Raw genomic sequence first — 25,809 nt, 5'->3', positions numbered from 1 at the left:
AGGCCCCTAGATTAAAACATTAAACCTCAAAACCCTTCAGCCAAAGAGATGAAGGAGATTAGAATGGGCTTGACAAATTACCACAAGGTCAGGGGGAAAAAACGTGGAAAGTAGGCCAAGCTTAAACAGGGAATTAAATAAAGTTCAGGAGAAAACTAATGGTGTGTGTGGATGCTGAATCTCTGGGGGGTGAAGGAGGGGAATTGCCAACCTGGTGATTTCAGCAATTAAAGAAAGGAAAAGCATCAATATAAAAATAGCTGCTTATAAAGTTTTTGGAAAATGTGAACGTGCAGCAAAGTTAACCTTGGAAAATAATGATTTTCAAATAGACCTTGGCAAGTGGAGAGGATACAAGGTCAAAAATAAACTTGTTATGATAACATCAACCAGAATCCTCTCTTAAAAGGAATTCTGCTTCAATATCTCATGAGTATTGGTCACCCCCTACCAAAACAGCAAAAAACCAAACTCAAGTCATCCACAGAACTCCTGGTGGAATATCTGGTTTTCTGTCCCTGAAGATTATCAGTTGGCTCAAAATAAAAAACAATTAATCCAGAGAAGAGCTAAAATGACTGGGGTGGCTACGTGAGAGCCTGGGAGAGTGCACAGCCTGGAAAGATTCTGAAGAGTTGAATGTCTGCATCTTGGCAAAGGCACAACGGGAGAGACCCAGGGGGGATTCAATAACCCTCCACAAACATCTCAAGTGTGAAAACAACAAGGCGGAACAGGAATTTCTTATCCTGGTACCAAATGTACTTCTGGCATTTTGAGAAGGAATAGAAAGTAAAACATACAAAGAAAACAGCTCTAAGTAATAACACTCAAAAAAGATTTTCAAGGTTCAATTGTGGGATTTCTTCTTGGGCTACTATAAGCAATTCTATTCTTTGCACTAACTCATTTCTAGCAGTTTTAGAGCTTTTTAAAATATATATATATTTTGCCTATGATATTTAATATGTTTCCTTCAGAGTTTAAAGTATTTCTGCAAACTCAAAAAACTGCCAGGATTTGACTTGGCCAGTTGGCTCAGCTGGTTGGAGTGTTGTCCAGTACCCCAAAGGTTGTGGGTTTGATCCCAGTCATCGGGGTATGTACTGGAGGCAACTCTCATATCCATGTTTCTCTCTTTTCCCCCTTCCTCTCTCTCTAAAAAAATCAATGAAAACATAACCTCCAATGAGGAATTTAAAAAAAAAAAAAGTTTACCAGGATTAGGAAATAAAAGGTGGCAGTTTCTACTCAGCTCCAGCTGGTGAAACTGGAAATTTTATTTTTCAGCAAAATTCTCCAGTTTGTAAATATTGGCTCAAGGGAGTGGGGAGCAGGGCATACTATATAGGCAAAACAAAGGTGTCTACAAGCCCAATCTAGCCTTCTGGCTGTTTGAAGCTTCTGCAATAAATTCTCACTTGCTACTACTACTTTTTAACCTCTATATTTACATATTTAGGGTCAAAAATTTAGCCAACCTCTAAGCAAATACAAGCTACTTACTATTCAATATTTCTCATAGATTTGAAGTATTCTGCTCTAGTCACTCAGCTTCAGCTAATTGTGCACATAATTTTCCTAACAAAACATTTAAGTCATGTAGGTCTGGCCAAATTAAGAGCTAGCTCATGGAATCTAATTTAAATTTGCTATTATAATTAATATACTAAAAACATTTTTAGAAAATGGAGGAAAGCTAGATAAGGTTATATCAGAATCTTACTTTCCCATGAACAGGAAATATTGGAGGCACAAGAAAGGAAACCATGAACTGTGGAGAAAGAGAAGAGTGTTGTTTGGGGTCATACTTCCTTGATTTTTCCCCAAAAGCTACTCTCATGTCCTACTTAGGACAAAAGCCCCATCAATTTTGTGCAATCCCATGGCCCGAGGCCCACTCGAAAGACTGGAACCACTGGGAAAGGGGCCCTTATTATCTCATTCCTTGTAGCCTGTTACCAGCTCTTCTGGAACAGTTTTATTTCTAGGCTCTAGAACAAATCTCAGGAGAATCAGATACAGAACCCTGAGCCTACCTGTATACCTGCCAAGTCAGTCTCCTAGGGAATTTTTATTTTTTACCAGTTTGTATTAACAGGCTTCCCCAGGTGATTATGATGTGCTGCCAAGTTCCAGAATGAATGCAAAACTTCCCTTTGATCTACAGTACTGGGCTTATAACCCAAGAGGACTTGTTGTAAAGGTATCTGTACATCACATGGAGTAAGCCACTGGCACGTACTGTTACCTCTGTTTGCAACACTGATGTTGCTTAACCCCTGCTACGCATGCTATGGTATGAATGTTTATGTTCATCTTGAAATCCTAAATTGCAAAGATAATAATAGTCAGAGGTGGGGCTTTGGAGAAATGCTTAAAGTCATGAGGGTAGAGTCATCCTGATTGGGTTTAGTGCTGTGTAAAAGAAGTTCCAGAGAGATCCCTATCCCTTCTCCCATCTGAAGACACAATGAGAAGGCACCAGCTGAAAACCAGAAAGAGGGTCCCTCAAGAGAACATGGCCATTCTGGTACCTTGATCTTGGACTTCCAGCCTCCAGAACTGTGAGAAGTAAATTTCCATTGTTCATAGCCACCTAGTACATGGTATTTTGTCATAGCACTGCAGGCTATGACAATCCCTCACTTTCATTACTTCTACTCAATGTTCAGGTCTCACTCAAACAGAACTTCCTCAGAGAATTCTCTGAGCTCCTTCATTTAAGTCACAGTACCCTTTATCTTATGTCTATGTAAATTCCTTTATAGTACTTGTCCAAGTGCTCACACATTGATCAGAGCGGTTATTTGAATAATGTCAGTTTCTAACTAGATAGAAAAGGTCCAACAGGACCAGAACCACCTGGTTTGCTCACCACTATACCCCAGTCCCCAGCACTAGGCCTGGCCAACAGTAGGTACTCAAGATATTTGAGTTAAAAGTTGCTGAATTGACGATGTATATGGAAGACAGTGGGCTTCAAACTGTATTTTGAGTGTTTCATCAGCAGGATACACACCACTGACAGACCAAAAGTTAGCTGCCTGCAGGGTTAGATGATTTCATAATAGAACAGTTCCTCTTACAAGGTTTAGGATAATAAGAGAGTTAAATATGGAAGTAGGGAAGATTGTGTGTGCGCCCAAATGCAAAGTGAATCACTATCGCAGTTTCCCACTATGGATTATTTCACACTGCTGGGCTGAAAACGGAAGGCTTCATTTAAGAGCTGCCATGAGTCAAAGTGGTCCAACAAGGAATTCCCGGCTGCAGATGACACTTCAGTCTTGGCATTCAGGTGGAAGCATTTGGTAAGTGAAAACATTCCTAAATGATGTCCTGAAAGGTCACAAGGAAAAGAGCAATACTTTGTGGAAATCAGAGACCACTAGAACTCAGTCAGATTCATCTGGTTCAGAAAGAGTAGACCATATAAGGAGATAAAAGCAATGGCAAACTGATAGTAAATTCTACTAGGTTCCAGTGAGTTATTTGGGACATAAATTAAGACTAATTGTACCACTTCCATGTACACTTCAAACCCTAAGTTAAAAAAAAACCCACAAAAAAACAACAACACACAGAAGCCTGTAATTTCCACTAATGGACAGATTTTCAAGCTTCCTAGATGATCTCCAGTTTTTGCTTCTGAAGACTTAGCAGGTCACTTCTTTCCACCCAAAGCCTTAATTAATTACATACATGCAAACACATCCCGAATTTATTTTTATTTTTTAAAAATATATTTTATTGATTTTTACAGAGAGGAAGGGAGAAGGATAGAGAGTTAGAAACATCGATGAGAGAGAAACATCGATCAGCTGCCTCTCGCACATCCCCTACTGAGGATGTGCCCGCAACCAAGGTACATGCCCTTGACTGGAATCGAACCTGGGACCCGTCAGTCCACTAAGCCAAAGCAGTCAGGGCCATCCCGAATTTATTATTTCCAGTCTTAACATTTTCTCTGAGCTGGTCTACTACTTATGATTGCTAACTGTCAAGTCTGACGTGAATATATATATATATATAACAGCATCTCAAAAACTTAATACATAGTCTATTCCAAACCTGTTCCATCCAAGACAACTCCATCCCAAGTAGCTAGTATCATCCCACCATCCGTACCTTCCAAATTAAAAAAAAAATCTACGAGCCTCACTTGATGCCTCATTGTCCTTCAGACCTCAGGCCCTCCCCTATCTCCAATCAATCACAAAGCCCTATCGGTTCCCTGCCAAATACATCTGGAACTTGTCCACTTCTCACTATGTCCACTACTACCATCCTAACTCCAAGCCATCATCATCACTGTTCACCCGCTAACTGTTCTCCCTGTTTTCTGCCCACCCTTGCCTGTCCAAGTCATTCTCCACCAAGGAACCAGAATGATCTTTTTAAAAAACATCACTCCGCTGCTCAAAATCCTCCAGTCGTTTCCAGTCATAGTTAACAACAAGTAAAAGTACAAGATCACGGAACTGGGAGTTCTAGCTCTGGCTGCTGCTAACTATAAAATTTAGCAAAATGAAGTGGCCTCACCCTCCTGGGCCTTATTTGCAAAATGAAAGGGCTGTAGTTTTATCTTTACAATTCTAATAGTCTAAGTCCAGTATACAACTTAATATACGTACCTCAGCTTATTCCATTTCTCCCTTTCAATAAATGCTTATTTCATAAGTCCCATATCTCTCAGCACTCCCTCCCTTCCAGGGTCCAGGCTCACGAACACTCACAGGAATGCCGTGGTTTTCTCTGACTTTCCTTTGTTACCTTTAGGCAGAAAAGGAAAATACAAAGGGATCTCAACCTTCCACACGGGCAGGGCCATGTCTGATGTGCAACTCTCCGGCTGGGAGTTACCCGCATGAGATCAGCCAGGACTTGGCTTTGCCCTCAGATGGGTCATGTTAAGCTGCTCTACATCTTCCAGTTGACACAAAACTAAAACTGACACACGCAGAGAAAACCGAGTGCAGACTTGCAGGCCAGGCCTCTATGTAGTCAGAATACTGACCTTTCGATAATTTTTTTCCTCTAGGATTTTAGGAAAGATTAAGTTTTAAATGTAAGAATGACTTATCCCAGAAAAGAACCATTTTTTAGGAAAACCAACTAAAATATACAAACCAAGTATACCCCAAGAAGTGAAAGGACAGAAAGTAGTGTAAAGCAGTGGAGAGAACCGCACTCATGTGGCTTGCGTCTGAAGGCACACCAAAGAGACCAGCTGACTTTTCCATTTTGGTTCACTTTTAAAAATACTGTTTCAAGAAAGCAGTGGGGAAGGGAGAGCAGTGAAGCAAACCACAAAACCCTCCCATTCAGAAAACGGAGAAAGAAAACCTCCTCTGACTTGCCTTGGGACAAACTAAGCAAATAAAGAAAAACCACTTAGTTACCCAGCCCCTCTTCACAGCTCTACCAACAGTCAACTTCCTCTTCTGCCTCTCATTCTCCGTCCTTTGGTCCCAATATCACAAATAGTCCAGGATTGGTAATATTCTAGTTCTATATTCAGAGTTCACTGGCTTTGTGTTTAACTCCCTGCTTTTTGTCCCCCATCTTTATGCTTTCCTTGGAGTCACCAGAATAGTAAATTTGAGATTTTAAATTCAACCTACATTTTCTTAAAAATATAAAAATATATCTTTAACTGGGTGTGTGAACAAAAAAATTAATGCTAAGTATGTGAAATGTGAGCTCTCAGTTTAAAAAGCTAAATCAAATCCAAAACGTAGCCAGAAAAGTACAAATATCGCTGCATCACAGATTTAATTCCCTTTCATTCAAGCTCTTGGCTCCTAATTCTCCTCACAAAGAACATCCTGAGTCCTCCATCTGCCTGAGCCCTCAGTTTCACCACCACCCCACCACCCCCAAATCAGCACTGCCTAAGGCCTCCCAGGGTGCTGGCACTGTAGCTGCCACTGACAGGAGAACCCTGAGCAGAAACCAGAGAGAGCCGTGGGATTAAGATGAATGCTGACTGCAAACACAGGCCAAAGATGAAAAGTTTCTACATACTCAATTGTTGATAGCAGGTGCACTGTGCCAAAAAACCCCATTTTCCAATCACCAAACTATGGAGGGTTTTGTTCATTTCAAATGTCCACTCAGAAAATACGAAGACCCATCTAACATAGCCCCGATTTGAAATTATGTATGAAGTAAGACCTTGGAGAAATCTCAACTCAGCTTATCTTCTTTTTTAACCAAGAAAGTAGGACGTAAACTAGGATCCCCTTTCCTGAAAGGCTACTGGGAAGCCTACTGCTGAATTTACAGGGGTTGCTGTCTTGAGGCTGACACCTGAAACTTGCTCCAGCACCTCGTAGCAGAGAGTTTGTACTTAGTTGTACTATAATTGTCTCCTGGGCAGAGACCAGTACTTTTTTGCATCCTACCCTGCACGTAAGCATATGGTTGGACATTTGGTGGGCAATGCAAATATTTGCTACTTTATCTTAAAACTGTTTTAAAGCAATTTTCAGTTGCTTAGGTTTTGTTTGTTTTTTGTTTTTTTAAGAATGAATGTTAAATTGTCCCCTTATGTGTGTGTTTAACTAGGAAAATAGAACAGATCCTATTTGACAAGTAAAAGAAAGCAAATCCCATTAAATTATTTACTGTCTTAATTATAAGGCAGGCTGACTGGCCCTCCTTTTGAGGAGGGAGGACCTCGATTTATCCTTCCCTGCCTTCATTCTGGCTCTCTTCGCCTAAATCCCATCATAGCACAAAACTGTGCAATAAATGGCTCATTCTGGTGAATCTTCGTACGTTGGAGTTAAAGGCAGGGTTCTGTCAACTTGGTCATTTCTACCATTTTCTTTATTCGCCCCTTTCTCATTTTCCCTCAGCCACCGAACAAGTCCCATTTTGAAGACGTCTGGAGACACTAGGGCTTAAGAGCAGACTGCAGACAGAACCCTAACCTATTCTAAACCAAGAACAGCTTTTTCTCCTTAAAGATAAGGGTTATCTTTCCAGTTAAGGATCCTGGAATCTGCTTTTTAACCTTGAGGAATTTTACCTCCCAGCACTATGTTAGACTGCCATCTAGGTGCACACTCTTTGAGCAATCAATATGCACATTACAATATTTATCCAATAGATGTAACAAAACCAAAGACTTTAACAGATAAACTTCAAAAAATTCACTTCGAACATTTACTTGACTCTACTGATCGGGATTTTGGAGTCACTAGCACTAATTTAGAATTTCAGTGATAGGATGTGTTCTCTGGCTCACCTCATTCAAACACAATGCTGCCATTTACGGGGGCGGGGGGGGGGGGGGGGGGGGCAGGAAGGAAAACTGTTCCTTTGCTTAAAAAGGTACAGCACTTTGGTTACTTGAAAAAGCCATAGTTGAAAAACAATCTGTTTATATTTGCAACTCACTCTAATGTCACCACACACACCCTCTTCTTTCTTAGGTGATAAATATAATATATTAGAACAAAAGTTTAGTTTCAAAGTTTCTTAACAATTTACAAGGAACAAACCTTTAAAAAGTAATGCTTTGCCTTCAACATTTTGGCCTTGTTTTGACTTTTTTAATGGTTTTGACCTCAAGAAAAACTAACTGGGGCTGAAGAAACAAAAAATTTATTTTCTTTACAGTGCTAAAGCAGCCAATATTCCCTGAAACAAACAAAACAAACAAACCAACAAAAGCAACACAGCCCAAATCATTCTATGAAATTTTCATATTAGAAATGTCCTCTACATTATTGGGTTATACAGGTGCACACACTTTTCAAAACACAGCGAGCCGCACTCTTACGATCTCGATATTTTACTGCATGTAAACTGTGGCTCAATAAAAAGATTTTTTTTTTAATCTCTCTGCAAATCACATTTTAGTATCTGCCAATCAGTATTCCACCTCAGACCTAAGTTTCTGGTAGGTCAACCATATCCTAAGGGCAAAAAGGAATTTCCTCACTCAAAAGCTACTGACACCCTGCCCCCAGCTCTCCAGAACTTCCATCTAAAACCTCTCTTCACAGGGGAAGTAGCCCAGATATGAAATTCCACTCACCTCAACTGACTGAGAAGGCATTTTCAGCTTGGTGAGCTTAGCTTTGGCAGGCACTTTTAAGTCGGTTTTTTCAAAGGTCTGTTGCCGGTAATCCTCCGGCAGTGGTTTCAGTTCGGGAGACTCACTAGGAGCCTGATCTTGACCGTCCATGGGCCGGACATAAGCCGTGGGCTTCTGCTGCATTGCAACGCTCTTTGAGGGGAGGGAGGGTGGGGGGAAAGACTGAGAAGGTGGCTGGGGAGGGGCCACTCCAAGGCTGGAGACGGCCACTAAACTGTCCTTAGGGGTCTCTTTGTCTCGGATCTTTACTGCCAGGTCCTTGGGAGATTTGGCGTGGCAGTAGCCTTTATTGTTGTTGTTGTTGTTACTGCTGTGAACCTTGCTGCTTCCTTGTGACCTGGGAAGAGTTTGCTGGTTGGAATGTAGAGGTGACAAAGGGGGCAATGGAGAAGGTAAAGAGGAGAGGAGGGGAGAAAGCTCCCTCTCTGGAGCTGAGTCTGCCGTCGAAGCACAGTGGTCTACTTCGGCTCTGCGGTCACCGTTTTTTCGATGACTAGAGCTGTACCCCTCCTGACCAAGGCGATCCTGGGCCAGGTGCTGGCTGTCCGGGGCGCCATAGCTTTTCACATGAAGACTTGGCATTGGTTCCATTCTTGGCTGTGTCACCTTTTGATTGTGGCTCATGTTCCCAACAGGAAGTGGTCCAGAGGCAGGAGTGCTACCAGGCTGGTGATGGACACGGGTGTGGAAGGAGTGCGGTGGAACGCCGCTCCCCTTCTCAGGAAACAAAGGGTATCTTGGCTTTCCCGGCCTACTTTCAGAAGCATCCACGTGATGAGCGAGAGACTTGGTACTGAGTAACTCCTTTACTTCTTCATAGTTTCCCAGCATGTTCTGTATTCGACTGGATAGCTCATCGCCTTTTTCTGTCTGAAAAAAAGAAAACAGCAAAGTTAGATACTGGTGGGAAATAAATCTAAGAAAAACCAACATTTAATAAGCCATGTTACATAATGGCATTAAAAAAGAAATGCCTCCATTTAATGTGTAACATAGAATTTAACGTGCAATGTAAACTAACTCCTTGTTGAGAAGCCTGTTGTGGACAAATATTACTACATACAGAAGACTAACATTACAAAAGAAAACCACAAACTTGGGCAATTTTGACTCACAAGGTTCAGGGAATTTTCTATTTGTTTTCAGAAACAATCCCTAGGATAAGTTGTCTTATTTTCACAGGCATGGCCTTTGTTCAATCTTCCTTTCATCACAGAGTTAAATATGATGATAAATCAGACTTTCTAGCACACAATAAATACCTTGTAGGGCTCTCCAAAAAGGGGGATCTTTTCAGAAAATGCCTCTTTCTCTTGGTGAGCTTCCTGGTTGCGTCTTTCCTTCTCTCTAATTCGAAGCAGGTTTCTGTCTTCATTGTATAAGCTGTTTCAGATGCCACAAAAGAACAGAAACAGTAAAATTTACCAGTATCCGCGTTGTGCTTTGCATATGTACATGTTTGAGGGAGGCAAGCTAAGTCAAGAAGAAGAGATGACAGGGAAGATGATGTAAAGAAAGCATAAGTCTCTCCTGGACTGAGGCTCAGTAATGGGCTGTGGCCCTCCAGCCTCAGTTCTGGCTCCAGAAACCTAAGCATTCACTCTGGGCGACTGCCTTCGTGGCTCAGGACTGACTCCAAACCAGAGTCTTTTATAGGCAGTGGTGGAGCTGGGACAAGATTAATGATATTTTTACTTTCAGCTTGCAAACTAAGGCGTAGAGGTGGAAGCTTTTCATCTGAAAGAATCAGCAGGATGTGAACTTTTAAAAAGCTATTTTCCTGGATCAGTATTGCACATTTTGGAAGATTAAAATCAAAAGGCTCATTTCATAATTAAAAGATTACCAGGCACCCAAAACAGCATTTACTTTATTCTCAGCCTATTCTACTGGGAGTGTCCTGGTATGTAAACTTGAGATCATTTTTATTTCTCATTTCAAATGCCAAGGATGGGAAAATGCAATTTTAGATGTAAACTCTACCTACTGAGAAGTCTTATCATCCAATTACCCTACTTAAACCACATAAAAATGGACCCTAAGTCATGAGCCCTGGCACCAAAAATGTTCAAATGGTTTCTCTAACAAGCAAAACACAGAGATGGAAAGAAAAAAGTGTAGTTTTAGCTAGCATCCAAACCAAAAGTGGGCCTGCCCCATGTCAGCAACACAAGCTACTCCCGCCAACCCACACATGTGCGATATGAGAACAATGAAAATAAGAACAACTTTGCTTCTAAGTATCTACTGAATCTTTCCCCCCAACATTACTTGAATAAATAAGGAGGAAAATATCCTGTTGTCTCGTCAATATATGTACCTTTAGCAATTCTAGCCGTGATGTCAGACACGCTCCCTGACCCTACTGATATATGCTGGTCTCTCTGCTCTCTCATAACTTGTCTTATTTCCTCTGACAAGAAAGAGCCTACTTACTGGTCTCCCTGCGTCTTTCATATCTTGTCCCTCTAATTTAGCCTTGTCTCATGGAAAGAAATCCCATAGACGGCCCTGGTTCTCATGTCACTATCCAAATTTAAAAATAATAAGCATTTGATGGCTCTTTACTACTGCAGAATAAACTATTATTTTTTATTTATTGATTTTAGAGAGAAAGGGAGGGGGGAGAGAAAAAAACGCCAATTTATTATTCCACTTTTTTATGCATTAATTGATTGATTCTTGTATGTGTAATCTTGGTGTATCAGGATGATGCTCCAACCAAGTGAGCTACCCTACCAGGGCAGAATAAACTCTAAATCCTTACTTTGGCATGAAAAGTCCCCCACAGTCTAATACAGATCTACTCTAGAAATTATCCCGCTCTCTCGTAGCAGGTCTGCCACATGCACCCCACTTGACAGTCAAACATACCCTATAAAGATGAGCCTCTTGCTCTAATCTCTACCCCAAAACCCCCTTTTACTGAAAGATCACCGATTCTTCCAGGACCAGCTTAGCTAGGAATTAATGATTCTCCTGCAAACCACCTCTATATTCCAGTCACACCAACCGATGCCCTGGCTCCTCAGTAACATCCTGAACTTCGATGCTTTCTAACTACACACATTTCCTCTGCTTCTCTCAACTGTGCACCCACATCCCCAATTTTCAGCTACCAGAAAAATCTCTGGAGTGATTCCAATGTCACCAACTCTAAAGGCTTCCCCAAATCCACTGAGTATTTTTTTTTTATATATATATTTTATTGATTTTTTACAGAGAGGAAGGGAGAGAGATAGAGAGTCAGAAACATCGATGAGAGAGAAACATCGATCAGCCACCTCCTGCACATCCCCCACAGGGGATGTGCCCGCAACCCAGGTACATGCCCTTGACCGGAATCGAACCCGGGACCCTTCAGTCCGCAGGCCGACGCTCTATCCACTGAGCCAAACCGGTTTCGGCTGAGTATTTTTTTTTAATATTCACCCTGGCCCTGGCCAGTGTTTCCCAGTGGATAGAGCATCAGCCCTCACATGGAAGGATCTCAGGTTCGATTCCCTGTCTAGGGCATGTACCTGAGTTGCAGGTTTGAACTCTGCCCCTGTCAGGGGAGTGTGCGGAAGGCAACCAATCTATGTGTCTCTCTCATATCAATATTTCTCTTTCTCTTCCCCTGCCTCCCTCCCTCCCTTCCATTTTCTCTAAAAATCAATGGAAAAAATATCCTTGGGTGAGGACTAATAAAACAAAATTCACTCTGGAAGACAATCTGAAAGTAGGGAGAAGCTAAACTACCTGGTTGAATTCACTGGTGTGTGGTAAATAATTATCAGCTTAAACAATTGAATCAAAAACTTTGCCTAGCCCTGAGCAGTATGGCTCAGTTGGTTGGAGTGGCATCCGTTGGAGGAGGGTTCAATCCCTGGTAGGAGTGCATATGGAAAGTAACAAATCGATGTTTCTCTCATATTGATGTTTCTTTCTTTCTCCCCTTCTCTCTAAAATCAATTAGGGGGGAAAAAGGGGGGGGGGGGACACAAAAAACTTTGCCTAGATGATAGATAGCTTAATATATGATTTTTAAGAAAACTCTTAAAACTATAGTGAACAACATAGTAAAAAGGTCAGGAGAAATTCAACCAGAAACTGGCTATAGAGACTAGTCTTTAATAGTCAGAAATCTCACGTGCTTCACACAGACTTGCTTCTGGGGTAAAACAGCACAATGGGCATAATGACCATTCAAGAATTCCTTACAATTGTTTTATGATTTTGGTAATTACTCTTGTTGGCTCAACAATTATGTAACATTAACACACAACCATGGCAACCAAGTAAGAGGGCTGATCAGGAAATAACTTTTTTTTTCCCTTCAAACTTGCTTTTCTGCCTATTTGTTTGCAGGGCGGGGCGGGGCATGAAACTGCTTCTGAGCAACCTGAACTCCAAGCTTCTTTCCCAAAGCTACCTGTACGTAGACCAGATCCCAAGGAATCCGCTTTGCCCCTCTTTCCTGATTATGCTGGTTACAACAGTGTAGTCCAGTGATGGCAAACCTTTTGAGCTCGGCGTGTCAGCATTTTGAAAATCCCTAACTTAACTCTGGTGCCGTGTCACATATAGAAATTTTTTGATATTTGCAACCATAGTAAAACAAAGACTTATATTTTTGATATTTATTTTATATATTTAAATGCTATTTAACAAAGAATAATCAACCAAAAAAATGAGTTTGCGTATCACCTCTGACATGCGTGTCATAGGTTCGCCATCACTGGTGTTGTCCCTGAAGCTTTATTCACTTGTGAGTGTTTACAGAGTTTGGTTTGCTTTATAAGTAGAGTTTTTCCCATGTCTTGAGAAACCGCTACTTTTGTCTCAGAAAAGGGAACCCCAAATGGCAAAATTCTCAGTTCCAGATTGAAAAGTGAGTACCTCATCTATCAGGCTACTTGGGTTCCTCAATTAATTTTCTTGCCACGTCCACACACATCCTTAAGAAAAGCTACATTGATTTAAAATTACTAAACTATTTCTAAATCAATCAGCTCAGCATCTGTTAGGTTTTAACACACTTCTAGATTTTCATTCTAAAATAATAAAAACTGCTACAGAAATAATGAGAAAACCCCAATTTTACAAAATTTCTAACACTGGCTTTCTTGCTATGTGATTCAAAAATCATGCCTCCCACAGGGAGGAAGTCCTGTTAAATTAAGGATTCTGGTTAATTAAGGTTTTACTTCATTTGTTTAACACATTAAGCGCCCTGTCAGTCAACGGTGAATGACACTATACTTTCCTTCCAGAAGACAAAACAGGCTGGGCATTTAACATGTTAAAAAAACGTTTAGCCCTAGGTGGTTTGGCTCACTGGGTAGAGCTTCGGCCTGCGGACTCAAGGGTCCCACCAGGTTTGATTCCGATCAAGGGCACATGCTGGGTTGCAAGCTGGATCCCCAGTTGTGGGCGTGCAATGATTCTCTCTCATCATTGAAGTTTCTGTCTCTCTCACCTTCTCCCTTCCTCTCTGAAATTAATATAAAAAAATAAAATAAAATAAACACGTTTAACCCACACCAGGATTTTATTGGCAGACGTAATACTATGCCAATTTTAAAAGACATTGAACATATTTTTTCCCCTTTATTCACCATCCCCCTTCAACTGAAAAAAAAAAAAAAAAAAAAAAGTCAGGTGAGGAAACATGAGTGTCACTGGTAGGATGAGTTTTCTGAAGCCTAGACTTTGAGAGAAACTCACTCTCACCCACACTGTCTGATGGGCAACTAACTCCCTGTTGGCCTCACTCACCAAGGCTCCTGGGCAGGCAGCGGAGGGCAGAACAGGAAGTGTCGTCTACAGATCCCAGGACTATATAAGGTAGGCTGTGAGCACTCTTTCTTCTGGGTTGCCTAACTTCTCCTTGTAACTAACAGGGTTTTGCCGGTTGTCCTGGGTAGTTTTTGGATTTACTTGGCTTTTACTTATTTCCAAGTTTGCAAAGGTTTTAAGAAATGGTTTGGTAAAATGAGTAGGCAAAGACACTCATGAATATTTTCCTTTTCTTGGTTCCATTTTGAAACCAGGGGAAACATAAATTTAAAAAAACATGAACACAATTCACAGCATGAGTAAACCATTGTTCAACCTCTACATACACATCACTGTTTTTAAAACTAGGTGCAAGCACGGAGATGGTAGACGGAAATTTTTAAATGGGGGATTTTAGGAAGCAGTAAATGTCCTACACTTTTCATAGACTCTGTAATTACCATTGAATAATTACAAGTTGACTATTGCTTCATTTAATTAAAGGCTTTTTTTTTCTGGTGTGGAGGAAAAAATGCATTCTTGCTCTCACGGGATAACCTCACCAACAGCAGCCTTGTCAGACCCTCTCTCTCAATGTCCCTCATGGAACACAGTGAGTCCCACAGAGCACTGCATTAGATAAGAAGTTATCAACCTTCAGTGAACATCAGAATCAACCAGAGGGCTTGTTAAAACATGGATTGCAGAAACCCACCCCCAAAGTTTGAGTCAGTAGATCTGATGTTGAACAAGTTTCTAGGTGATTCTGAGGACTACAAGAGAATACACTCTTTCTGGGCTGTATGTTTCACTTTAGGTTTACCCAAACACAATAGCAATGACGACAGCAGTGGCCTGGCCCAGGCTGCCACCACTTAGCATCTGTTATTCAGCTGGCCCTGATTTAGGCACATAAAATGTGTCCTATTTAATTTCTAGGACTCTGTGAAAGGGGGATTATTAACTCCATTTCCCAGGTGGAAAAAAAGCTCAGATTAATCTGGAAATAGATGGTAAATCAAAAAATTCAAAGGCAGGTTTGCCTGGCACCAAAGCTTATGTTCTCAACTGTGGTCTGCAAAGAGCTTTCAGGCTGCACAAAATAAAGCAATGACCAAGAAGGCGTGCTAAAGGTGGTAACTCGCAATCACTCATAATTCCTTATGGTCCTTAGTCTCAAAGAGGCACACAGCCACAATCCACGTAGTATCCTTGCCAGTGGAGCAATCTCAGAGCATAAAAGATACGTTTGGTTAAATGTATCTACACAGGTCTGTCCTTGCCTACAGACCTCACAGAGGGGCCCTTTGAGGGGGATGGCCGACACCATGAAGTTGCTTATCAACTTATAAAAACTGTGCTACAATCCTTAATTTTTTTTCATTGATCGATTTTAGAGAAAGAGAAGGAAGGAGGAAGGAGGAAGAGAAGAAGGGAGGGGAAGAGGGAGAGAGAATGATGGATTTGTTTTTCCACTTATTTATGCATTCATTGGTTGATTCTTGTATATGCCCTGACCCAGGATGGAACCTGCAACCTTGGCGTATCGGGACAATGCTCTAATCAACTGAGCAACACAGCCAGGACCTTACAATGCTTATTTTAGAGTCTTTTTAAAAATTTACAGATGAGGTCACTGACTCCATAACAATCTCTGAATTCACAAGTCATTTCTAATGTGCAAAGGGGCTCTTTACATTAGTTTCTTTCAAGGACAGGCTGTAAATAAACTTGCACCAAAGTAGCGATTATATGCCCGATATTGGGCTCTGCTCCCATTATGTCTGGCTGGCTGACAAAGGCCATGTTCCTAGGGCCTCAATGCCTGCTTTCTGGTCAGCCCAGGAGTCCCCACTGGGGGAGCAAAAACATCAATTCATGTGGTGATTTGCAGCAGCAGACTAAGTACAAAACAAGTCCACGTGCTGGTGTGACCCAAGGGAGGGTGCAAAGTCTGACCACAGAAAATACTTTTAGAGAATATCATATACTACTTACTGTCCACCATCTGCAAAGTACAACACTATTGCTTCAAAAAGATCTCTGCAAAATGCATCAAACCACCTCTACCACATTTTTTTAAAATAAGTGAACTAGAAAGACCGATGGGGGACACCACAGACTTCAGTTTCCAGTGCCTGGTGAGAGCAATGGCATGTGAGACTCACCCTGCAGCACACAAATGCCCACACCATTACTAAGGTGGACTGCACCACAGATGTCTTTGAAGACGGAATGCCACTACTCTGTAACTCAGCACAGGAGCCTGGAAATCTAAAATATGCCAGGATGCTCTCTCGTTCAGAGAGGTGGTGAAACTCCTGAGGAATTCAGAGCTGCCCATTCTGCAGCTGAATGCAGTTATTTAGTCAGCCCCATGCTGGGACCTGTCAGGGATCATTTACTGGGGCTTTTCAAATGCTCTGGAAGGATGTGTGAAAACACTGTGGTAAGATGAAGAATCAGAGCTCTGTAAAGATTAGTGAGAGTGGGCCTCCCTTTTCTCTGTCCCTTGCACTAAAAAGGAAAGAACCCATGCAGAGGGAGAAGACAGTAACAGGAAGGCCTGCATTGGGCTTGCGATGTGGACAGCATCCTGGCTTTGTGACCCGTAAGCTGTAAGCACCTGTAAGCACCTTCTTCAGGCTGGAGCCCATGGGCCCTGCTGCTAATCTAGGTTAGCCATGCAGGATCGCTGAATGCCACTGGCGCTTCCATGGCAACTCTGGCCCAAGGCGCAGGCTGTGCACAGCTGACTACCCATTTATCACCCTTGACTGGTCACTTCACACCGACCTTTCTCTGATAGATGTGACCAACTCTCTCTAGAACTCACATTTAAATGTTTATGTCTAAAATAAGTGTACATACACATTTAATTCTGTCTTGGAGGATAGCGTGTGATTTCTCCTGTGTATTTATCTTCGGAAGCATGGAAAAGACATTAGCAGGGGAGAATCTTAAAATCACCAGTGCACATTAATTATGGACAAGAATGAGTCTTTTTTATTGTTTTAGAGGCACTAGGCTATTCTGATCTGAACATACAAAGGAGAGAGCAAAACATGAAACTAGCACGCGTTCACAAAAGTTGGGCAACCCTGGTTAGAGAGTGGTGACAGAAGTGTCGCAAAAGGACAGCAGGCTTGGGTTCGTACTGGTTGCGCAAGTGACTTTTTTATTTTGGAAGCCACTCCTGTGGGCTTTTTAACTCCATCCTCTGCCTTTTGTGTCCATGTTCTTCTATTCCCACAACCTAATATCCAGAGAACATCTTCAGACATGGGCTTTATGAAAAAATGTCAATGTACTTCAAAGCACAAAGTTAGTTTTGTCATTAGACTGCATGACTCATAAATACAATTGAAACATAAGAAATCAAAGTGGCTCCATGTCTGAAGGCAGAGAAATGTTGCTTCAAACAAGTGAAGAACTTCTCCCTCTCTGGCAAGAATTCACAACAGGCCTTCTCATAATAAAAATCACTCAGCTAAATCTTCCAATGATTTTATCTTCATTACCTCCCCATCACCCACACACAAAATATAAAGAAAAAAAATCAGAGACTTAACCCTAACACACTATCTGATTTTATTTAGAAAATAAATACTAGCCAAGTCAAATGACAAAATACCACCCTGTCACAGCTGCTTTCCTGGAGGAGCTCCCAGGGGATCGTCTCAAAGTGACAGCTTGTTCTGCTGCTCACTTCTGCTTGTCTCAGACCTCAGCCTCATTATAATACTGAAATAGTTATACTTGACTCCGTTTTGCAAACGTAAATCAATCTTTAAGATACTTAACATACCTGAAAGGCGTACTATGAGTTTTAAATTGAAACAGCTTCCACCTGGGCAAATTTAAAAAGTACGTGGCTGGCGTAAATTCTAACAAGAGATGTGTTAATTACCCTTCAAAAGGAACCTGCCAGGCACTAATGATTGCATATCACTATGGAGCGACGGTCTGAAAAAGATACACCAGTGGTTCTCAACCTTGGCTGCGCATTAGAATCACCTGGGAATCTTTTTAAAATCCTGATTTCTGGGCCTCATCCTCCGGAAATTGTTTCTTTGTTACTAATATTGTGGCCCCACCCCATAACAAAGAAACAGAATTTCCGGAGGATGAGGCCCAGAAATCAGGATTTTAAAAAGATTCCCAGGTGACTCTAATGTGCAGCCAAGGTTGAGAACCACTGAGATACACTTTACAAAAATCTATCAAGGAGTATCTGATTAGGGTTGGAGGAGGTCGGTAGTTGTGTGGTGCTTTAGGGAGTACTTTGTTTAAACATTCTGTTTTAATAATCTTTTCACAAAAAAAGTCTTCATTTATTATCCGTGTAGTTAAAAGTTCCAATTAAAAACAAACAAAAAAAGCCTCATATACATATAACATCATCAGTATCAGAGGTAGAGAAATATTGTGATGTTGATCATTTGGGAGTAACTCTCACTGGAACCTCTGGAAACTGATTTTGGACCCTGGACTCAGTATTAGGTCATAACTAAAGAATAACTATAGATCCACCTGCATGAAACAGTACATCAGAGACTACCTTCCTAAGTTTAAACACCAGCTGTTACTGTCTTTTAATTCTAGTCTCACTATAGCCCATTTTGTTTCTCTTACTAGATCACAGAAATATATTTTGAGGCATTTTTAGCCTCTAGATCAGTGGTTCTCAACCTTCCTAATGCCGCGACCCTTTAATACAGTTCCTCATGTTGTGGTGACCCCCAACCATAACATTATTTTCGTTGCTACTTCATAACTGGAATTTTGCTACTGTTATGAATCGTAATGTAAATATCTGATATACAGGATGTATTTTCATTGTTACAAATTGAACATAATTAAAGCATAGTGATTAATCACAAAAACAATGTAATTATGTATGTGTTTTTCCGATGGTCTTAGGCGACCCCTGTGAACGGGTCATTCGACCCCCAAAGGGGTCACGACCCACAGGTTGGCGACCCACAGGTTGATGGACAAGCACAAGAACCTGTCCTCCTCATCAATGGATCTTAAAGGGGAGTGGGGAGAATGTGTGGGTGGGGATACACAGCCACGAAAGTAGGATGAGGGAAAGCAGTCCAATGAGCTAATGCATTCCCATGTGCAGTACATCAAGTCCCTTGCTGTCCAAACACATTTTAAGAATAAAAACCTAGTGCTGACGGAGGAAGGCCAACATGCAAATGACACAATTACACAAAGCACACCAGTGAAAAAAATCACGCTTGACCTCAAGGCTTTGACAATCTGTAGCTGCGAGCTAATAAAAATATTTGTTTTTAATGTAACTTGAAATGAGAACATAATGTTACTGACAAATTCCAGAAAATTCAGTCCCTCAGAAGTGTTCCCTAAAATGCTGACAGTACTTCTGGCAGTTACTTGAAAGGACACACAGAAATTACCCCTATAGTGGCAACAGGCTCACTAGAGATAAATCTGCCACCTGACTTGTTATTTATGTCTCCCCCTTAGTTATAAGGGTCCCTGGTGACCAGAGTTACCTCTGACCGCCTTCTCTGTTGGACTGCTCACTTGGCACCAACCAGAAACACGGGCAGAAGCTGTTGGCTCTTCCCCTGCACGTCTGGTCTGTAGTGGGATCAGCCAGAGAACTGGACACATCACCAGGCCATCCTTAACGCACACGCAGCTGGCCTGACCCTGAAGGACCACACCACATACCTATAAATACTAAGGTAGGTGAAATCTGTATCATTACAGAAAGTTGTGGTCACAGAATAAGAAAGAATGTAGGGAGGTGGGACGAGATTAACCAATGAATGTATATGCATAACCCATGGACACAGACAATAGTGCGGTGGGGAGTGGGGAGGAGGCGGGGGGGGGGGGTGGGATAAAGGGGGTCAAAAGGGAAAGGGGACATCTGCAATACTTTCAACAATAAAGCAAGCTGCAAGTTTTGTTTTTTAATTTTTATTTTTTTGTTGTTAATCCTCACCTGAGGATATTTTTTCATTGATTTTTAGGGAGAGTGGAAGAAAGACGGAAAACATCGATGTGAGAGAAACACATCAACTGGTTGCCTCCCACACGTGCTTGACCAGGGCCCAGGTTGGGGAAGAGCCTACAACCAAAGTATGTGCCCTTGACCGGAATCAAAACCTTTGGTCCGCAGGCCGATGTTCTATCCACTGAGCAAAACCAGCTAGGGCAAGCTTTGTTTTTTTAAAAGCTTGCCTTATTTTATTCGTACTCAACTTTTTAAAGTAATTGTGGCATTAAATCGATTAAACATCCAAAATTCAAACAGGATTGTGTGGACACCTCTCACCTGGAGCATGGACCCAATGGACTCCTTATCCTGGGCTCTTTAGCTCCACACCGCTGCCTCTCTGAACTTCCTAAAAAATCACAAATCTAATCTTGTTATTCACCTATTTACAACTTTTCTGAGCTCCCTGCTGCCTATAGGATTCAAGCTGATGGGTAGATAAACCAAGCAACGCCCTTTACCACCTGGCTTCCACTTACCTAACCCTCCTAGAGGGTCCACTCATTGCCGTATCTCGACACTTTGAGCACAAGGACCTGGGAGGCTGGGGAAAATACAGCCCTTCTTTTTGCCAGTTCCCTAATGAAGTCCTAGTTTGACTTTCAAAATTCCCCAAAATATCACTGCCTCTAGCCTCAACCCCCACTCTCATTTCCCATCTTCTGATGTGAACGATTTCTTTCTCTGGGATACATCTGTTCTTACAGATCTGTCCATGTGTACATTTACAAATATGAGTTGGACAATTTTCCTTATTGGTCTGTGAGCTTCTTAAAGGCAAGGACTATTCCTGCTTAGCAAAAAGTGATGCTTAATATACATTTTTGACTGAAATGATTACAGCTTCAACAACACAGGTTAGTACTACATGGGTCCACTTATATGCAGATTTTTTTTTTTAATTAATACCTGCCCCATATTTTATTCATGGTTGGGAGGCCACAGATGCAGAAGGCTGACCCCATGCATTGATCTACCCCTTTTTATATAGAGGCTTTCAGAACCAGTGCATTTGGGTATCCACAGGGGTTCGGAGAACCAATCCATCACAGATACCAAAGAACAACTAAATTTTAGGGAAGTCAAGAGTTACATGTGATTTTCGACTGCTCAGGAAGTCAGCGCCTCTAATCCCCATGCCATTCAAGGGCCAACTGTATATTCAACATTACTCAATTTCAAACAACCCAGAATTCTCCTGAACCCTGCAGGTCTTATTATTTGATGATAAAATATGACTCATTGTCTGATACCTAAAGCTGACTTTACCAGCCTGTTGTACTCATCAAATGACTCAAACCCAGAAGGAAGCTGACATCACTCTCTCATAGATCAGCCATGGAAGCTACCTTACTAATAACAATGTATGTCTATCAGCTAATGCTACAGGTTTTACTCTTCAGTTTGCCATACTTATTAGTCATAAAAGCCCAAGTATACCAAAAAGAAAAGAATGTGTGGGCAACATTTATAACAAATACACATTTAATTTTAAATCAGTAAGATTCAGAACAAGATTAATAAACTGTCTCTAGGATTAAAACTTCAACAGCTTGGCCTAGCCAGTGAGGCTCAGTGGTTGAGTGTCAAACCATGAGCCAGGAGGTCACGGTTGGATTCCTGATCAGGGCACATGCCCAGGTTTTAGGCTCGCTCTCTAGTGGGGGACGTGCAAGAGGCAGCGAATCAATGATTCTTTCTCATCATTGATGTTTCTATCCCTCTCTCGCTTCCTATCTCTGAAATCAATAAAAAGATATTGAAACAAAAAAATTAAAAACTTTAATAACACAAATCCCACAATGAAAAATCTCTACATGCTGCTAGAAATGCATTGTGGGGGAAAACAAAGAAACTACAAGACCTAGAGTGGTAATTTTAAAATGCATCTCAGATTACATGGCTCCTTCCACTGCTGAAAGCCCTCCAGAGGCTTCTCTTAGCCTTTAAGATTCAAACTCAGAAGCCTGGCCTATAAGGCCCCATCCCCAGCACACTTCTTCTTAATTGCTACCTCCCCAATATATTCCCCTTCCCCTGCCCTCCCTCAAATACTAGCCACACTGGCCTTTGCATGCATGGAATAGTTTGAACTGTGCAGGCTGTGTGCTGCTGATCCCAGTCTGGATGCTCCACCCTTACAGGATGTCATCACTAATATCTCAGGTTATAAAAATCAACTCCTCAGGGAAGTCCCAGAGCTAAATGGCCACTTTGCCCCACCAGTAGGAGCTGTCTAACACTTTACCCTGCTTTATCTCTCTTTATCACTATCTAAAATTATCTTGGCTATTCATTTATCTGTTTAATTATAACTGGCTCCCACACTCACCTCTAGGAAGAATTTACAATCTGCAGAAGGTCGGTCACCTTTTCTGTCTTGCTCCTCACTAACTGAGAAACACTAACCCATTATGCTAATAGGAGAGATTGGTCAAATGGATGGAATTCTGCATACAGAGGCAGAAACTCTAGTAGTGGTTTCTTTTTATTTTAACCATACAATTTGAAGTTAACAGAAGCATTTCAAAAGACAGCATTTAACAAAACAACAACAACTAGGCAGTTATGAACATCTTGTAAATAAATGATTAATATATCAAATTTAATAGCCACACATAAAGCAAGAGAAAACCAAATCATTTCCAAATTCACCTAGTGTCTCATGAGACTGCTGCAATGTTCCTAAAGAGATTAAAAGAAGCGCGGGGGGGGGGGGGGGGGGGGGGTTGTCAATTCTTCTCTCAAGAAATTATTCAAGGCCTTGGCCAGGGAGCTCAGTTGGTAAGAGCGTCATCCAGATACCCCAAGGTTGCAGGTTCAATCCCTGGACCAGGGTACATACAGGAAGCAACCAATGAATGCATAAAGTGGAAAAACAAATCAATGTTTTTCTCTCTCTCTTTCTTTAAAAAGGGGTTGCTTGTTTTAAAGAAGAAACTAATTCTACAGTCATAAGAAATTAAACATACTAAATAGATTTTGTCACTTAACAGCTTAAGCACCAGATAATGCCCAGCATATACCAAACTAAATAGAGTATATTCTATAGAACAGCTTGGAAACCTGTACAGGATTTAATGTCCCAAAAGGAAGGGTCCCTCCCACTGACTGAACTTCCAACACACATTCCAGAGAACCAATTGCACCACATATGATAAGAAGAACCGTTTGAAACTGGGCCAATGTACCAAGCATAGCTTCAGCCAGAACAAATGCTCAGCATTTAGACTTGCTAACCAACAGCAAAAAGCAACAGGAAAAGGCTTACACTTGGAAAATGAAAGGAAAAGCAATGTCTGTATATTGATAAGCATAGTGGGGAATAATAGGATAACAAGGAAACTGGTAAGGTGCAATTTATTTCTCTAAAGAAGAAAACACTAGGGAACATTTTTTTTTTCTTAAAATGAGTGAATAGAGAGATCCATCAACACATTTTTCAGTTACTGAACAAATCAAATAAAATTGTAGGGCTCCTCCTCTATCCATTAAATGAAATTCATTCCATTATGGGAGCATATATCTAAAACTAAATTCAAGGATTCTCCATTCCCCCAATTAACACACAGCCTCTAGTAGTAGAAACCACTGCCAATTATATTTTACACATAGTGAAACAAGCTTCTATACACACATACTTTTTACCGCTGAGAAAGTTATTTTTTTAGGTTCTAACAAACACATGGACATAAAAACACAGAAATCTAATCTTATTTGCATCTTATGCAAAACAAGACAAACTGCAAGAACAAACTGTTCAATATGTTTTTACAGAATTATCAGCATTTTTTACATCCTGACTTATAGTTATCTCTCCTCAACTGCACATCACACTTGTTTTCACAGAAAGAACGCTTAATGTCATAACAAGTAGAGGCAGTCTCATTATTCTTACTCTATTCCACTTCATCCCACAGACATTTCAAGTAGGAAGAACAGGGAGACTGTTATAGGAGAGGGAAGCTGGAAACATATATTGGCATTTTATATGGCAACAAGCAACAATTACACGTTTCTAAATATTCTCATTTTCATCATAACCCCAGCGCACCTCCTACCACTCACTATAACTGGCATCTCCTGAAAGCTAAACAGTAAGTCATTGTTTTTCTGGAGAAGTCTTCCTTCATTTTGACCTCTGCTAAGCAGTGTTATGAAGCCTTACAAAGCTTGTCAGGATTCTTTGAGCTGGATTTGGGCCCAGCCATGAATATTTATATGAAGAATATATTATCTTTTCCCCATCACTGCCAACAGGCAGAATGCTTGCATAAAACAAAGGGTATTTATCCAACTTAATAAAAGTATTCCTCCACCTTTTTCAACACTTATAACTGGAATCTGAGAGCTTAATTTAAAAAGATAAAAAATAAACTTTGGGATTTTTAGAGATTGCGTCTTTATAATGCTTTCAAATTTTCATTTTTAACTCTTTGCAAAGCAGAGGCTAATACATCTATTGTGAGGAAACAATAGCAAACATTCAAAATTACCAAGTACACTGATAATTTATATAAAACAAGGACCACCGACTGTAAATACTATTTATTCCCCTTAAAGTTATTTAAGGGCACGAATACTCTAATCTCTATACTTTTCTGTAGCCCAATTCAAGATGTTAAGCCTCACAGGATGAAAGCAGAAAATCTATTTGTTTCCAGTAAATACTGACGCTGTATGTGCTAGACCTAAGGAGGGCCCACAATCTATCGGAGAAACACACAAAAGGGGGGAGGGATACTTCTAAGATCAGAGGTTGGTTACAAGTGCTAAAAATCAGTAGAGAAAGGCACCCACGTCTAAACGGAGGAGCCTGGGGTGATTTAATTAAGAGCGGAAACATCTGAGCTTGAAGGATGAGCAGAAGTTTAGGAGAAAGGGGCCCCATGCCCCTGCTGAGAAAGCTTTAAAGTGGCAGAGGAGTGACCACTCACCATGGGGTGCTTGCACCCACTTCACTCACCCCCCAACTCCAAATTTCTCCAAAGAACCCTTGATAATGTGTGGGGATGACAGTCTTCTGCAGCCATCAGCTCTACTGGGCTGGCCCAGAGCCTCTATGGTAGTGGTTCTCAACCATAGCCCAGAAATCAGGATTTTAAAAAGATTCCCAGGTGATTCTGATGTGCAGCCAAGGATAAGCCCAGAAATCAGGATTTTAAAAAGATTCCCAGGTGATTCTAATATGCAGCCAAGGTTGAGAACCACTGCAATGTTCTTTTAGGGCAGCAATCACCTGAGAACGATCTGTGGACTTTCCTAGCCTGAAACTATGATCTCAAATTACTTTGCATGTGGGAAACTGTCAATTTTAGAAAAGGAACACGGTGGGGATGTCAAAGTTTAGAATGCAAACGGACTTAACTGTGGCAACCACAAAGCAAAACTGATCACTCCTCCCAAGCCTTCTTTCCTCCTCACTGCCCTAAGGAGCACAGTCTCGCTGTCCACTGAGCACCACCCCACTCATCACGGATTCTCGCTGTGTAATGTCTGGCCTGGCATTCTAATTCAAACAATTTTACACAATTTCAAGATCTCCATGTATCAATCCGTTTGCTGAAGCAGCATTCAAAATTCCACAATTAAAAGAAGTTCAGCAATAAATTTAAAAGGAACATTTAGTTGAACATCCCCACTCCAAACTGTTTAATATCCTAACCCCGTGGTCGGCAAACTGCGGCTCTCAAGCCACATGCAGCTCTTTGGCCCCTTGAGTGTGGCTCTTCCTAGGCCTTAGGAGTACCCTAATTAACACTAGAAAGACTGAAATTTAGTATACACCTATATTGCCCAAAAGCAGTCAAAATGACTGCATTGTGAAAGAATAATATCGGAGCACTCATGTTCCTTAGCTTTTCCAATAACTCACTTCTATTCGACATTTCTTTCA

At 41.2% G+C, this 25,809-nt stretch overlaps 1 protein-coding gene across 14 annotated transcripts in view; it reads right to left on the bottom strand.

Moving 5' to 3' along the window:
* Positions 1-25,809, bottom strand: part of AFF1 (AF4/FMR2 family member 1) — a 199,028-nt gene that overhangs the window by 78,960 nt on the left and 94,259 nt on the right. For 11 of the 14 annotated variants that reach the window (XM_036339004.1, XM_036339014.1, XM_036339059.1 and 8 more), the window contains 2 exons: positions 9,376-9,496; positions 8,054-8,983 (listed from right to left, as the gene is read on the bottom strand). The exons of 1 other annotated variant lie outside the window; for it this stretch is intronic. In XM_036339004.1, coding sequence (XP_036194897.1) covers positions 8,054-8,983; positions 9,376-9,496 — 1,051 coding nt within the window. The remainder of the gene's footprint in view (positions 1-8,053; positions 8,984-9,375; positions 9,497-25,809) is intronic. 2 more of the 14 variants (XM_036339035.1, XM_036339029.1) reach the window with 1 other exon arrangement.

This window comes from Myotis myotis, unplaced genomic scaffold, assembly GCF_014108235.1.
Source record: "Myotis myotis isolate mMyoMyo1 unplaced genomic scaffold, mMyoMyo1.p scaffold_m19_p_1, whole genome shotgun sequence".
Classification (NCBI taxonomy): Eukaryota; Metazoa; Chordata; class Mammalia; order Chiroptera; family Vespertilionidae; genus Myotis; species Myotis myotis.
The sequence above is the reverse complement of the archived record's forward strand: the minus strand, read 5'-3'. Positions and strand labels throughout refer to the sequence as shown.